At 39.5% G+C, this 16,181-nt stretch overlaps 1 protein-coding gene across 1 annotated transcript; it reads right to left on the bottom strand.

Moving 5' to 3' along the window:
- Window positions 1–460: 460 nt before the first annotated feature.
- On the bottom strand, window positions 461–8,229 carry ctsd (cathepsin D). Its single transcript, XM_063469702.1, has 9 exons — window positions 8,059–8,229; window positions 4,548–4,704; window positions 3,390–3,513; window positions 3,133–3,251; window positions 2,860–3,059; window positions 2,356–2,478; window positions 1,482–1,626; window positions 1,269–1,367; window positions 461–1,001 (listed from the first exon to the last, which is right to left on the bottom strand). Exons 1-9 carry the CDS (start codon window positions 8,118–8,120, stop codon window positions 840–842), a joined length of 1,191 nt encoding a protein of 396 aa, XP_063325772.1. The 5' UTR covers window positions 8,121–8,229; the 3' UTR covers window positions 461–839.
- Between the last annotated feature and the right edge of the window lie 7,952 nt (window positions 8,230–16,181).

The raw sequence follows: 16,181 nt of genomic DNA, 5'->3' as shown, positions 1-16,181 counted from the left end.
AACGTTTGAGAGTGAAGATCTATTTCAAACGGTAAAGAAAGCTGGACTAAATGTAGTTTAATTTGACTCTTTGATTAGTCTGGATGTGTTCTAAGCTAGGATTCAATAAAATGCTCTTAAACAATTTTGAAATGTACAATAGACAATAGTGTTCAAAGTTTGAGCTTCAACAGCTCACCCCCTGCATATCACCAAATTAAACGGGAGGCTTTGCTTCGTACTTAGCCAATGTCATGATGACTCATGGTGAAGCACCACTGGCGATGGCTTACAGTTAGCATCCACAAACGCCCTTAACTTCGTGTGAGCTGATTTAAACTAACTCTGATCTGATGATGTAACACTTTTTTCAAAAAAGACTTTTAGACAACAGGTGGAAATGTGTACTTTTCTAAAACTTACAGAGACTGTGTCTTTAAAAGAACCACCCAAAATCAATTCACTCAAAACACAAAACAGATCATATTTTAAAAATTGTTTATTGAAGCTAGTCAGATTAAAAGACACACCTATCAGTAGTAGAGACCATCTTCCTCCCAAAAATACAAATTCAAAAGTTCTTTTTAAAACAAATCCCTGATTAAAAAAGAAAAAGGATCACTTGAATGGGCAGGACCTTTATAATCGACTGATCTTAGACACTTATCACACAACTCACGAAGTATCCTATCTGCTTCTCCTGCTCTTGGAAATCTTACATATTGTTCAGATCAGTGCATTTAGTCTATTCCATAAAATCTATTACTCTATACCGTTTGATTGCAAAGCAACAGAAAACGTGTGCAGCTTAGATTTGTAGCGTTGCACTTGGACATGCTCCTCAAAAGTGGAGGATGGGCTCATTTGGATTTAGCGAAGCCCACCCTGTTGTTGTCACGGTCGAAGACTGTGTAGTACTGGCCGATGAAAACGTCTCCCAGAATCCACAGGGGCCCGGCAGGTGGAGGGATGTCCAATCCCATGAAGCCACTTAGACAAATAGTCTTCCCAGCCTGACTCTCCTAATAGGAAGACAAAGATAAAGTCAAGAACAGGTGAACATGAAACGACCGTCTTTTAAATAATTCAGAGAATCTGAAGCGCTCGTGAGCAGGAACGAGGAAAACAAACTGATCCCTCCTCAGACACGAAGCCAGCCCTCTGCCGGTTGTGCCAAATCCAACAAAACTGCATTTGTTTGGACTTTAATGACGCGACACACAGTCACAGTGTTGTTTTGTCACATCAGATGGGGACTCTCTGCTGCCCTCTGCTGGAAACAGTCTCACCTGGAGGACATACTGCTCTCCAGTCAGAGTGTAGCTCTGTCCGCCTACGTTGAAGGTGATGACAGGCAGCGATGGGATCTTACTGCAGTTCACCAAGTACTAAAACACAAATTTCAACAACACTTTGTTTTGTATTGTATTTGTGTGAGTGATGTTTGAAGGATTTTATATCACAGTGTTATTCAGCAGATTAAAGGTGAGGTCTGCTCTCACCTCTCCCTGGATGAGCGGGATGGCTCCGATGGCCTTCTGCAGGGCCTTGACCTCGGCAGCGGGGCCAGTGATTAGAGAGGTCCCAGTGTCTACGATGGCCTCACAGCCGCCCTTGCACAGACTCAGCTGGCTGCCAACTGTCATCCTGTCAAACACATACAAAAACATTCACGCTACACGAAGATACTCAACTAAATGTCCTGAATTTAATCACTTTGGAAGAAGTGGTTCAAACACGTACTGACTGAAACTCCTTCAGACTGACCTGTTTGACCAATTTGTGTTCATTTGCTGTCCAACATATTTCAGACTTCAGGTACCGATGCAACTGTTTTAGTAACCATTAATTCAACATGGGATGCAGGGGGCTAAACTCTGTCATAGCTTACATGAAAGTTAATTTCAATTTCGGTAGGTTTTTGGTGATTAAGCTGGGCCACCAGATATCTCGTTCTGTCCAAACAAGAACTAAAAATCAAAGATTAAACTTCTGATGATGATGTAAAACAAAGCAAAGCAAAGCAGTGAATCTTCAAACGTGAGACCAGAAATGCTTGCTTAGCAGTGCCTAAATTAAACAGTATTGTAATGGTTAATCCCCCCACATGTGCTAACTGATGCTAAAATAGAATTATGTTTTAGTGCTCGAATGTTACGCTTGATTCATTTCTGACATCTGGAAGCGGTCCAGTGTGCTGGCTCAAATCTGGATATGAAAACATGAATTTCAGTAGTTTTTAAACATGTTTTTCTTGTTTTTAACGACAGGTGGTCTGATAAGTTTGTTAAACACTCGATAAACATTTTTCAGGTGAATGTTTTATGCATCGCCTCAGAAACTAAGCACGTATGAGTACGATATCTGAGCTTTTACCCATCCATGTGGACCTGCCAGTAGGCCTGCCGGCTGATGTTGGCATAGTGGAAGTCACCGTCGTAGTATTTGGGGTCGGTCCCTCCCAGGAGCAGCTCACCACCAGGTTCTGTGTCAGGGTTCCTGATGGACAGAAAGCTTTGATATTAGCACCTGCCCAAGTGTTTGTCTGAAAACACTTAATCTGAAAGGGAGAAACAGTCGTGTGATTTTCTTGTTATGTAAGAGATTATCCATTCAGACCTTCAGCATTATACAAAACACTCAGTTAAACACAGCAAATATGAAACAAATAGCACAAGTACCAAAAACCTGGCACTGACATTACCCACAAGGCTCACTGCTTCACTAAAAACACTTGTTTGTCCATCTTGGTCTTTTACAGCTGTGTCCCGTGCACACTAACCAGCGACACGTCAACATAAGGTTAGGAAACATGAACTCTGAGCAGGTCACTCTGTAGCCCAACGCTCTGAGCTTGAGCTTAGAAATGGCTGCTGTCACCTGTTCAGGTAGAAGGAGAAGACGTTCTTCTCCACCTTCTTCTGGTTCATGATGTTGTCAAACACCGGAACCACCCCATCCACGGAGATGCGCGGGTAGGCCATGCCGAGGATCCCGTCAAACTTTGCTGCGATGAAAGCGACGCCGGGTTGCTTGATGGCCTCTCCAAAGATCTGTTTTTCTACTGATATGTCTCCAATCTGAAAGAGCAGGACGAATAATTAGAAGGAACTGACTCCGACTATACACTAATGTGGGAACGCTGAAACTTACAGTGCATGTATCCTGACTGAGGTAGCCCGACAAACTGCCAGATCCATACTGAATGGCAAAGGAAGTGCCATTCTTCACATATGTGCTGGATTTTGCAGAATTATATTTGTGGTGAAGCCCTGAGAAACAAAAATACACATTTTAATCCGTCTCTGTAATCTGTGCTTTGTTTGTTCAAACTTCTTGTGTGATCACAGGTAATCTGATTCTGCACGGCAACGCCACGAACGCCTTGTGTTTCGGAGCTGATAACTTACAGCATGCTATGTCCAAGAAAGAGCAGTGAACAGAGGGCACCCATAGGTTGGAGGAACCCGTGTCAAACACCACAGTAAACTTCTGAGGAGGGGTTCCCAGGGTAATCTCGCCATAATACTGGGCCTGGATGGAAAAGGAAGAAATCGATCAGTTAGCTGAGCTGAAAGAAGAACTATGCAGCTGATCTTCTGTTATAGTAACCTCAAGAGGACCAGGTCTACAACAAAGTCTCACTGTACATGTAAAAGTGAGCCAGCCTGTTTTTACGTCTGTCAGTATCAGCACATGTTATTAGGACGCAGGTCAAATAAGAAGTGAGTCATGGCAGTAAATCAGCTGCTACACAAAAGAAATGACTACTCCATAAATTCAGGACATGAAGCAAACTTCCATTTCATGTGACACAAAATCTCTCAGATCGAAACCTTCATTGCAAAATAGAGTCGACATTTCTGCCCAGTCACTGCGGTCACACAACGCTTCCTTTTTCTGAGCAAAATGTAGAAGTCACGTTCCTTTGATTGCTCCAGTGATTGATTTTGGCTGTTCACAGTTTAGGTTTGTCTGTGAAGACTCTCACGTTTCAGTCTTGCAGGGACACAAATGTCAAACTATGATGGAAAAGCAGCAGGAATACTACAACTCATGAGCAGACAGCAAGCAGCAGTTTTCTTATGATGGATAACAAGAAGACAATTAATAATTTCACTTTTGGTTTGATTATATAAAAGAAAAACCATTTAAACCTCCCTGTTTTCTGGGTAGATTAGGCTGAAACTAATACAGAGCAACTGTCATGTTATAGATTCGTCCTGTTATAACGGTTATTATTAGCTTTAGTTTAGTTTTTCATTAGGATCCTGCAGCTTCCAGATCAATGAGTCAGCTGTCAGATGGTCCCTGTTCCTCTTGTGTCTCTCAGTCTCTCACTGTGAATCAGCCTTGTTAAAAAATATAATGTGTTTGCTGGGAATGACTGTGCCTGACAGACGAGCCTATTTTTCCAAACTGCTGGAGGATTTACAGAGGAAGGCTGAGGCAGCCACAGCACAAGAAGACCTTTGTTGTGGCTCTCCCTGCGAGGGTTTTAAACTTGTGAAAAGTGCATTAAGGAAAGTGAAGACTTTAAGGTTGCCAGTTTGGAGAGTGATGCTTACATCAAGGTAGTTCTTAAGGGTTTCTGGAGTGGGTCCGTTACTCGAGGGGAAGCCAAAGTTGTACTTAAGGGAGTGTTTGTCAGCCACGAGCTCCTTGATTCCTTTCCCCGAGTCGGTCAATTCACGTCTGATGGAACGGAATTTCTTTAAGGGAATTCTGAAAAGAGGAAAACAAAATTAGACTGCTTTGTTCATTTGCAGTGACACAACACAAGTCTGAACGCCTACATCTGTGATCTGCAGAAATGTAACATTTTGTGTTCAGTTGGTTCAGAAAGTGTGGCGACACGTTTAGAAGCACACCAAAGCTTTAGCCTCCCTGTGAGCCATGAAGGCAGCTACCTCCTGGGCCTCCTGAAAAACTCCAGTTTCTGCCTTCACAAAAGATTTACATAAGTTCCTTTTTTTAATCAAAAGAATAAATCACTCATTGTGATTTTGTTAATTACTAACATTAGGGGTGAAGCCACTTTCCCCAGTGCCAGCACTATAAGCTGTAGCCAGTAACTGTGTGCTGTGGCCTCACCTCTGCAAATTCAAGCTCCTGAACTGCACCTGTTGTCTGTATTTGTGCTCTTGGAGTATTTGCTACATTTTCATGGAAACTCTGTGCTTCAGTTTTGGTGAGCGATATTAGTTTAACTATTAATCCATTACTTAGCATTAATTACCAGAGAGAGTTACATTAGTACCACATGACTGGCACTTTATAGAGTTAGCATTAGCTGAGAACCTAGTACCCCACCCTCAGGTCAATGTTGTGTTCACTTTTAACAGTGAAGCTGAACCTTCTCTGCTCACACTGCACAATAGGGCTGCCACGATTAGTCGACTAGTCACGATTATGTCGACTATCAAAATCATTGACGACTGATTTAATAGTCGACGCGTCGTTTGAAGCTTTGTAAGATCACAAAAGACGCAGGAATAAGTAGTAGGATTTAAGAGTGTAATAACGGACTGAAACAGAAGATGGCAGCACTGCATGTACAAGGATGCCAGCTGCCGTTAAACCCCGAAGAAGAAGTAGCTCTGTCCCAGAATTCATAGCGCAGCCCAGCTCAGTTTCCAACAATGGCGGCAGCTAGTTAGTTTTAATATTACTCTTATTATTCTTTCTGGGTCACAAAATAAACGTTTAACATATTTTCAGGCGAGAAAGTAACTGTGTAAACCTCAAACATCTGCTCAGTTTATTAAGACACCACATATTTTCAAAAGCGCTCCGACGTTTTCGGAGACATCTGTTACCCACTAGCTTGATAGCTAGCCGGGGGCAAGGCTCACTAGAGCCCGTGAGAACACCGGACTCCCAGCAAATTGTTTTCAAACCCACCGCCGTCTTTCGCTATTCAGGTTAAACATACATAAGTCACTTAGATAACTTAAAAATGTTATTGTTTGGCTTTTTTTAGTATTTTAATTGTTCCTGAGTAAATCGGTTTGGCTGAGATTAAAGTTATAGTTTTTACACAGCTGAATAAACGTCAAGCAGACAACTGATTATCAGAAGTGTGAGATGCTCCAGAATATACTCCGGTGTCCTGTTATATTTTAGATAGCAAGGAGTTTATTAAACTTCACCGAAACAATCTGCAAATTTCATTAAAATTTAATAAACTATCATCTTGTCTTTATTTTTAGTTAGCACATATCTTAAACACTTAAAGCTGTAAGCTAATGATAGTTATATAAGAGCAGATGCTGCTGGTGCAATAAGCTGTACGTTTTACGTCCAATGGATGCATGATCTGATTAGTCGACTAATCGCAAAAATAATCGGTGACTAGTCGACTATCAAAATAATAGTTTGTGGCAGCCCTACTGCACAACCACAAACAACCTGTCCAGTGACAATTTTAAAAGTACGTCTTCTATCAAGTTTAAACCACAGGGAAAAAAGAGCAAATCTTCAGTCCACTGAGTTTCCTTTGTGAAATATTAACACATTTTAATACTAACGCCTTGCAGATAAGGAAGTAGCAAGTAGGCCACATCTTATCTACAAAATGTTCTGTAACAGGGCTGCAAAAATGTGCACCACCCATAAGGCAAGCACGACATGATCAACTTTAAAAAATATTTGTTCTGCCCTCTTGAAATGAAAATGCTAGTTGGGTTAATTGCTTCTGTAAATGTAAACTAGGCGTAAACCCTTCTACTGAAAGTCCCTCTATTTTACTGTAGCTATGCAGGAAACAAACATGTGACCCAAAGGCTTCAGGAAGCACTAATCACCATCTTACTGCTACGCTTAAAACCAAGACGTACAACAAAATCCCATACTGAGTTTTTTTTAATGTTCATCTGACAATTAATTACCAACAACAGAAAATCTGAGAAAGTCAGAAAACAGGCTGTCGATTAACTCCACTCAGAATCTGAGCCCTCTCTGTGGTACATGCTTTATAATGCTTAATTTTAAATGGATAAAAGTCATTCTTCTCAATCTAAATATTCCAAATATTCCTTTATACTACATATTAAAAACATGTGACTTCACCTATCACATATAATTCTTCCATGTTAGCCCTAATTTAGGTCTAAATTCACACTCAGTAATAATGTCTTATTATTATTATTCCTACATTTATTCCTATTAATGACAATGGTACTAATATTAGTAGCAGTAATAGATGTGGTAGTAAGTATAAAGGAGGGACCGAGAAATTAGATTTTTATAAATACCAAAACCTGTTTTAATACTGAACTAGTGGGCTTACTTTGTTCTTCAACTCACTTCTTGGACCATGATTTTAAATGGCAGTAGTTGTTACTGAATAGGATTGTAAATATATTTCTTTCAGCATTCCTTCATACCGGCACCTCCCTCCCTATATATTTATCTATAGATCTGTTTGTGTTATAAATATAGTTGTCGTGTCTGCGCATGTCTGTTCAGCACTTCTACACTTATTATTAGACGGACCCAAAGTAAACACAAAGACATTTAGTTTCACTGTGGCGCTTTTAACGGCTCCCAGGCAGGAAGAAAAACACCTGTAACAGCCACAGTCCGCACAGTAGGCGTTTTGACATGTTAGTGCAGATAAAGCTCAGGTGTATTAATTACAGCTGTTTTCCATTTGAGAGCCTTCTACACGCCATGTTGTTCTACTGGCCAACCTAGTTTGCTTTACCCGACGAAAGTGAGCCATAATAAATGATTAATTACGTCTGAATTTTCTGGAAGCGTCTTTGCTTTCCGCTGATAAACAGCTGTGTGTTTGGGGGACGGGGGTGGGGGCTAACTGGTTTAGCCACACGTCACAAGACCAACAGACAAAGAGAATACCATGGGCACACGGGAGACGATGCGGGCTTGTTAGCTAAAACAAGCTGCCTAAATGTAAGAATAAAGCTGGCTGCCTGCTACCAAAAACAGCTCCTATGAAGCACAGCCTGCCTGTCGCGTATTGCAGTGTTATTCATGGTAAGTTGCATTCCAGAGGAGCTAGCAGTGAGTCCAGCCGCAGTAACAGGAGGCTAACAAACGGAATAATTCCCTTACCGCACCAAGGCGTCGTTAGTCAAAGCTAACGCTGCGATGACAAACAGGAATAAGGTCCTCATTGTAACGGCTGGAAAATCACAGAAACACACTCCACAGCAATGACTGAGCACTTCGCCTTGTTGACTACAAACAGCCGACTTTTATCAGCTGACCGTAGTCACCTGCCCAGAAACGAAGTCACTTCCGGTTTTTTCCGGTGTTGTGCCAAAAAGTGATTGCCTGCCAAAAACTGATTTCCAATGTTTGCGTGTGTTTTTTTTATGTGTAATATATATACGTATGTTGCTAAATAGACTTTGGTGAACAGGTATTACAAAGGGGTTATATATAAAATTAAAAAATTACCTGTTTCTCAAGTATCTTTGTGACTGTGTTATTGCACTTACATTATAATCAATCAGCTCCCTTTTGTCCACTTAAAATATATTTACAGAACTATTTTCACATTTGTTGCAATTTCAGCTGTTCTCTTGGCCAGATCACGCTTAAAAGAGACATTTTTAAAGTCAACAATATTTTTTTAACTGCATACATTTTTCATCAGTTCTAGATCCAGTTCCAGCCTCTGAATGCTTGACTGTCTTTCAGCAGTTTCAGCCAGTGTCTTATTCTGCTTTAAAAGATATAACTGATCATCTCAAAATCTCTGGTTCCCCGCATGATATTCTTCCTTCTCGTTTCTTTAAGGAAGCTTTACATGTTATTGGTCCCTGTATCTTATCTCTGCTGAATGCATCATTGTCATCAGGTTGTGTACCGTCTGTCTTTAAGCATGCTGTTGTGCAACCTATTATGAAAAAGAAAAATCTTGACGCTAATGATCTCACTAACTACAGGCCGATCTCCAAACTCCCTTTTATTTCCAAAATATTGGAAAAGGTCGTTCTAAAACAACTTCAGGAATTTTTAGCTGCAAATAGTATAAATGAAAAGTTTCAGTCTGGTTTTAAACCTCGCCACAGCACAGAGACAGCCTTACTTAGAGTTTTTAATGATCTTCTCTTAACTGTTGACTCTGGCTATTCCGCGGTTTTAGTTTTACTTGACTTGACTGCTGCTTTTGACATGGTTAACCACAACATTCTTCTATCAAGATTGGAACATGTTGTTGGTCTCAAAGGTACCGTTTTATCTTGGTTTAAATCCTACCTCTCAGAGAGGTCGTTCTCTGTTGCTATGGGGCAACACTCTTCGGCTTCTGCCCCTATTTATTGTGGTGTGCCCCAAGGGTCCGTGCTCGGTCCTGCTCTTTTCTCTTTGTACATGTTGCCGTTGGGATTAATTTTTAGAAAATACAACATCTCCTTTCACTGTTATGCCGATGATATCCAGATTTATTCACCTCTGAAATCCGATGTGTCTGCTTCTTTGCAACCTCTGTTCAACTGTTTGCATGAAGTAAAAATTTGGTTATCACATAATTTTCTTATGTTAAACGAGAATAAGACCGAAATCATAATCTTTGGTAGTCACACCCCGCTAGACCAGTTGACTGATGCCCTAGGCCCCCTCACTAGCCATCTCTCGCCCACTGTAAGAAACCTCGGAGTGTTCCTGGATGGCTCTTTTAAACTTGAGAAACAGGTCTCCACTGTGGTGAAAAACAGCTTTTACCAGTTGCGTCAGATTTCCAAAGCAAAGTCGTTCCTCCCTTTAAAGGAACTTGAAAAGCTTGTTCACGCATTTATCACATCCAGATTGGACTACTGTAACTCCCTTTACTCAGACCTCCAACACTCTTCTCTTTACCGGCTTCAGTTAATTCAAAATGCAGCTGCGCGTCTTTTAACAGGTACAAGAATCCATGAACACATAACTCCAATATTAGCCAAATTACACTGGCTCCCTGTTAAATATCGCATAGATTTTAAAATTCTTTTGTTCACCTTTCAAGTTCTGAATAATTTAGCGCCCACCTATCTCTCTGACCTACTCCACCTATATAATCCCAACAGGACACTTAGATCATCCAATCACTTGCTCCTTGCACAACCTAGGTCTCGAATGAAGTCGAGAGGAGACCGGGCCTTTGCGATCGTGGCACCTAGACTCTGGAATACCCTCCCTGTACATATTCGTATGGCCGAGTCTATCCAGTCTTTTAGATCTCGTCTTAAAACTTATCTGTTTACTTTGGCCTTTGATTCTAACTAGTTGGCTGATTTTAGTTTATTGTCTTGTTACCTATTGTTTGTTGTCCTATTTTATTGTTTGTTTTAATTGTTTCGTGTTTTGACTGACTGTGAAGCACTATGGTCAACACTGTTGTTTTAATATGTGCTATATAAATAAACTTTGATTTGATTTGATTTGATACATAAAGGATACATAAAAGTCACTGCCAAAAAGTGATTGCGGCTTCTACCTTGTTACAGGAATGTTGTTTGTTGCTCAAGATGACGTGATATCATTCATGAGGGATACATTTGACATATGTTTCACATATTATACACCAACAAGTTATTTATAGCAGTTTAAATACAAGCAATCAGTTTTTGGCAAATACCGGAAATCAGTTTTTGGCAGACAATCACTTTTTGGCACAACAACCTGCTTGTCAGCGGAAGTAGGAAGTTTTAATTTTCTTGCAGTTTTTCAGCTAGTTTAACGAAATCTGAATGTAAGTACTAGTGATGGGATTTCCGTCTCTTTTTAAAGAACCGGCTCTTTCGGCTCGACTCATTAAAAAGATCCGGCTCTTTCGGATCTTCAGTTTGTTTTGTTGCTTTATTATTAACAACAATATAAAATGATGCACAAAAGGAATTACTAATGTAAAAAAAACGTGGTTTTATTTATATATGTTTATATCTAAATATATACGGTGGCCCCAGAGACAAAGCACATACAAACTCCAAAACACATTTCTAGAGTAAACTGAACTTCCAAAACAGAGCTACCTAGATCACTTAAATTACACAATTGAAAGCATATGTGTATTGTTTGTACATTTATACACAAGCACTCATGTATATTCAAATAATTAAAAAAATGTTCATATACCTGTTACTACCACACACCAAATCCGGTCGTTGGTACTTGCTGGCTTGTGTAGCCACTAGGTAACAAAAGCTCAACACTGCGCCTAGCATCCTGGAGCACTGCTGTTGTGTTTCTACGTGTTTTGGAGTTTTTACGAGTTTTGGAGTTTTTACGTGCTTCGGGGTTTGTACGTGTTTTGGAGTTCGTACATGTTTTGTGCTACTGCGAGTGTAACTACCGCCCCTCCCCCCTCTTCCCAGCACAAAGCACAAGGCTCGCGTGCGGAGTGAAGCGGAAAAAAAGTGCGAGAGAGAGGGTGAGAGAAAGAAAAAAAAAAAACACGGCTCGCGTTGCTCACTTCAAAAAGTCGGCTCTAGCCGTTTCGTTCGCGACCGACACATCACTAGTAAGTACTGAAAGGATTAGCCGAGTGTAATATATTGACTTTTTGGTGTTAATTACTCATTAAGCACAATTTTACAAAAAATTGTAATTTAACCTTACATTGTGCTAGTCCTTTTAAGCATATCAGTTCACATCTTTACAGAAGCCATTCAAACATTAAGCTTAATACATAAGAAATAATCAGACCTTTACTTTCAAACAAAAGGTTTCACAGTTTGTGAATGCTGATGGCCAATCACTGCTTTTAGAGCAATCAGACCACAAACCAGTCCTCTGACTGGAACGTGTCACAAGACCCAACATGAAACCACTTCTGCATATGTGTTGGAGAGTCGGCATTGTTTTTCCCGCAAAAATGTTTTAAGGTGCTTTTATATAAAAAGTGATCTGAACAGTACTCTTGGAAGTCACATGCTAATAGTTTTTGTTTCAATCTACATTCACAAAAAATCTCTTTTGGCAAAACCTTTGAAAACAAATCAAAACTGTTTTGTGCTCAAAAGCACTTGGTGGTGTCACTGCCTCCACACAGCTAGTATAAGTAACACTACTGAGCATTCATTTACACACTACATATTACAATATACTATTTAAAACGCAGTGTTCAGCACATGCAATGCAGGATTGCCAACTTCACATGGCTGTCTTCTAATTGTACAAAACATTTACAAAGTTATTTGCAGAATTTCTGAAAAGATTCAACAAGTTTGTAACAAAGATCCTGCTAAAACAAAGTTGTTCATTTTTTCCAAATTAGTAATTCCATTCACATATAGAATCATTTCCATCCATCAGTTGTACAGTTGACCATATGTGTTTTTCTTATCCAGTCTTTCATCAATAAAGATTTAAATGAGTGAATATTTCCCAAGGGTGTGAGTGTGTTATCGGTTTAGTATGTTTGTCTGTTTGTTAGCAATCCAGTGTCCAGTTTTCAAGATATTTCAAATCTTGCGTGATAGCAGATAATAACAATAATAGCAATGACAGCTCAAGTTGATTTAATTCTGTTGAGGTCAAGGTCACATTAAATATGAAAATTAGTAAAAACTTTATGTTACCCACAGTTTCTTATTAATTGTCTTCAAACAGTATACTAGGCCCTGGGGGGCATGAGTACCCAGGCTGGCTAAGCATTTGACCTTGACCTTCACTGTTAGTGCCCAAGGTCAAAGTTGACCTTGGAAAAAGAAATCAAGAAAGCTTATTAAATAATATGTCATATGAAAGAACATGAAGAGGGCTGTACAACACAATTTTTATTTTTTCTGTACGACTCCCTACAACGTCACAGTTCCACAATAACAGGCTGACATCATCATACTGTAATAAAAGTCTGAAAAAACACCAAAGGTTTTTATCACTTTTACATTATTTCATAGTCATATTAATCATAGTAAATTTATTTTGTTTTCACTACAGTTCAGACAGGCAACAAGTAAATTACGCTGGTATCAGATTTTTACATTCTCCACAACCCAAAATAATCCTTCACGAATAAATTATATATTGGAAAAATGAATTTTTCTCAATTTTATCTCCAAATGCATCACTCTCTTTAATTTCTTAGTTTATTTATAGCTGGACAATAAAGTAAAATATTTTTTCATAGTTTATTACAGGACTGACATTTCTGAAGGCTTTTGTTATAATTTATTCATTCTTTTGTAACTTAATAGAAATCTATTGGACACTGGCACAAACACTTATACATTTTTCTACCTTGCAAATCATTTTATCCTCGGTCTCAGACTGTAGCTTGAGACGTGACACATTAAATCCTTTACTGAAGGTCATTGTTGTGTCAGCTGGCGAATAGGAGCTTAGTGGGATTCCTGTAATGCCGACGTTTGGCAGCTAGTGGCTTCCTCTCCCCACAAATCACAGACCATCCAGCGTCTGCTCTCCCTCTATGTGAAATCAAACCTTGCTGATGAGCTATTTTAAGATCACACAGACACAGACAGGCTCTTTCTTCTTGTCTAACATAGTTGCAGCACATAGTAACAAAGAAAATCCAACATGTAGAAAATAGATTTTAAAAAGGGAAATGCAATAAAACCATATGTTACAGCACATAGTGAGCCTTATTTATCATAACCAACACTGTGTCCTTCTCATTTAATAAAGCTGCCAGGAAAATCTTACGACATTATCATACTGCGTCAACTATAAGAAGTAGTCTTATTATTGTAGGGTCTGCCTTACAATATGAAGCACCTTGAGGCGACTGTTGTTGTGATTTGGCGCTGTATAAATGTAATTGAACTGAATTGAAAAATAGTCTTTTGCGATGCAAGATGTAATCTACATAAAATCTGTGAATGTTTCACAACTCCAGTAAATAATGTTAGATAATATTAAAGGTCAAACAGAAATAATGAAAAATTCTGTGAACTATAAATTTTAACTGATAACACGACTCGCTTCTCAAATGGGAGGATTTCAGTGGCATGTCACTCCACAGTAAGATGAAGATACTTCATTTGTTAGAGCAGCTGGAGAACGCCTGAGAGAAACTGTAACTGCATTACTCCCAACATTTTATACACCAAATCCTTCATTAAGAAACAAATGTAAAACTTCATTTTGAAATGACTTTTTATCCTAGTTTGAAAAAAACAAACGGATCCAGACACTTAAAGTCTGAGTTGTCCTGCGCATGTGTCTTGCATTTTGCATGCGACAGTCTGCAGAGCGTTACGCTGGTATTATACTGTAAACATTTAATAACAGCACAGCTGTTGTGCAGTCAGACCAGCATAACAGCTGTGCTGTACGTCTGCTTTGGTCTCTATTTGGAATGTTACCATTTTGCCATGAACACTGTTGTTACAAAGTAAGGAAGTACTGCTGCTGTGTTGCTGTATGACAGCTGGATCCTTCAGTGTTTCAGCTCTTATGGTTTTGTGCTTTCAATCTATATCAATCATTTAGATTGGGCTGAAGTCATTCACAATACAATAGACCACTGGAGCATAACTCTTATATCTCCTCTCCTGCCGTTCCTGCAGTTTCCTTTTCTTTCTTTCTATCTCAGTCTGTGCTTGATTACAGGATTGCAGGTGCGCCCTACAGCCTGAACAGCAGCAGTGGCAGCTACTTCTACAATCAATTCTCTTTGAATTGTTCTGCCCCACCGCCTCATCTTTGCCAGAACGTAGTCTCTGCTGTAGCAGTCAGTTATGGGTCTAGCCTTTTGTCAATTATGCTGATACTATTTTGCAATGCTGGCAGTATCCATGCCTAACAGGCCTGATTCCACACTTCTTGGAAACCCTGCTTGGCACACCTCTCCTTTTCCCCCTTTAGCCAAAGACCTGTAGTTAAACAATTTTCTCTAGTCTAACGGAGGTTTAGTGGTTCTGATTTTGATCCTTTGCTTCTTTATAGCATGTCTAAAAACAGACGTTTTTCTCCCAGAGCAATGGACATTTTCCTGAATTAAACCAATCTGCTATCGGAGACTCTGGTCTTTATATGTCATGGCAGCGAGTGTCTGCCAGATGTCATAAAGACACCCTCAGCAGGGGTCCTCAATCCAATAATTTACACCAGACTATCAAGTGCCATCTTCCTGCTGATGTTTAGCATACTGCTCAATTGTAAATATTATGCTGTTTATGTATTTCTGAGCCAAGGCCAAGTTTTTGTGTTGTCTTTGTGGTTAAACAGCATTAAAACTGGCACTTTTTTAAATTCTTGGAACTTCAAACACAGTGGCACTTCCAAGAATGTGAAAGAAACTTTTCTACTACACTGACTGTGATTGCAGATTTCAGCACCAGCACGAGATGTCAGCATCTATTTCCAAGATATTGTGGAGTTACTTCAGGGGAGCTGCATGTCTATAATAATTGTGATGACTGAACATTTCCAAAACGTAGAACTTAATGCTGTGCACCAAACCTGCTGCTGTTTCTTACATCATGCCTTCAGTCTTTTTCCAAGAAATTATTATTGAGTTAGAATTAATATTTAACTAATGTATTCCAACTCCTACCTGTAAAAAGTAATTTGTGCTTTCATTTTCTCTAGGTGGGATTATTCATTTTTTGGTGATTTTTTAAAGATTTCATACATTTATGTATTATGCATCAGGCTTGTCCAGGGCTGCATAATACAAAGCCCATCTGAGTCCGTTTGCAGCCTTAGATGGGGGTGAGGTGAGGCGGGGTCCTTCTGGTCTTTCTAGTGTTGATACTTAAATCTAAAGAGGACTCATTTTTGCCATCAGGCCATCTTGACGTTAGAGCAAACTCCCTGACAGAGATAATCAGAATCACAGATTTCCTTCAAATAGCTTTTTAAAACAGATTTTCACAGACTTGCTTTTACTGCTTATTTTTATGTATTTATTAGTATTATGTTACCAGTTGTGTTTTTTCTCTGTCCCTACTTTTCTTGTTATTATTATTGTTAGAGATCCTAAAGAACCATCAAAGTAAGGCTGGTTTTGATGGGCCATTACAGGGTTTCCCAAAGTGTCAGGGTAGGGCCCCCTGGTGGCTTGTAAAAGTACTTCAGGCGCACCACAGTAATAACTTCAGTTTGAAATGACTCACAAGTACATACAGTTACACGTTTCTGTTAATGTATTCATTTATAAGTGAATGGAGACTGGTAACAGAAATGGTTAGTTTGTGATAAATGTACTCGCTGACACATTGGCCTTAACACTTTCATGGGGTCGCATTTACACCCAACAGGCTGTGTTATTTATGTTTTTCAGT

Source organism: Pelmatolapia mariae, linkage group LG1, assembly GCF_036321145.2.
Source record: "Pelmatolapia mariae isolate MD_Pm_ZW linkage group LG1, Pm_UMD_F_2, whole genome shotgun sequence".
Classification (NCBI taxonomy): domain Eukaryota; kingdom Metazoa; phylum Chordata; class Actinopteri; order Cichliformes; family Cichlidae; genus Pelmatolapia; species Pelmatolapia mariae.
Note: the sequence above shows the minus strand (reverse complement) of the source record. Positions and strands in the feature narration are given on the sequence as shown.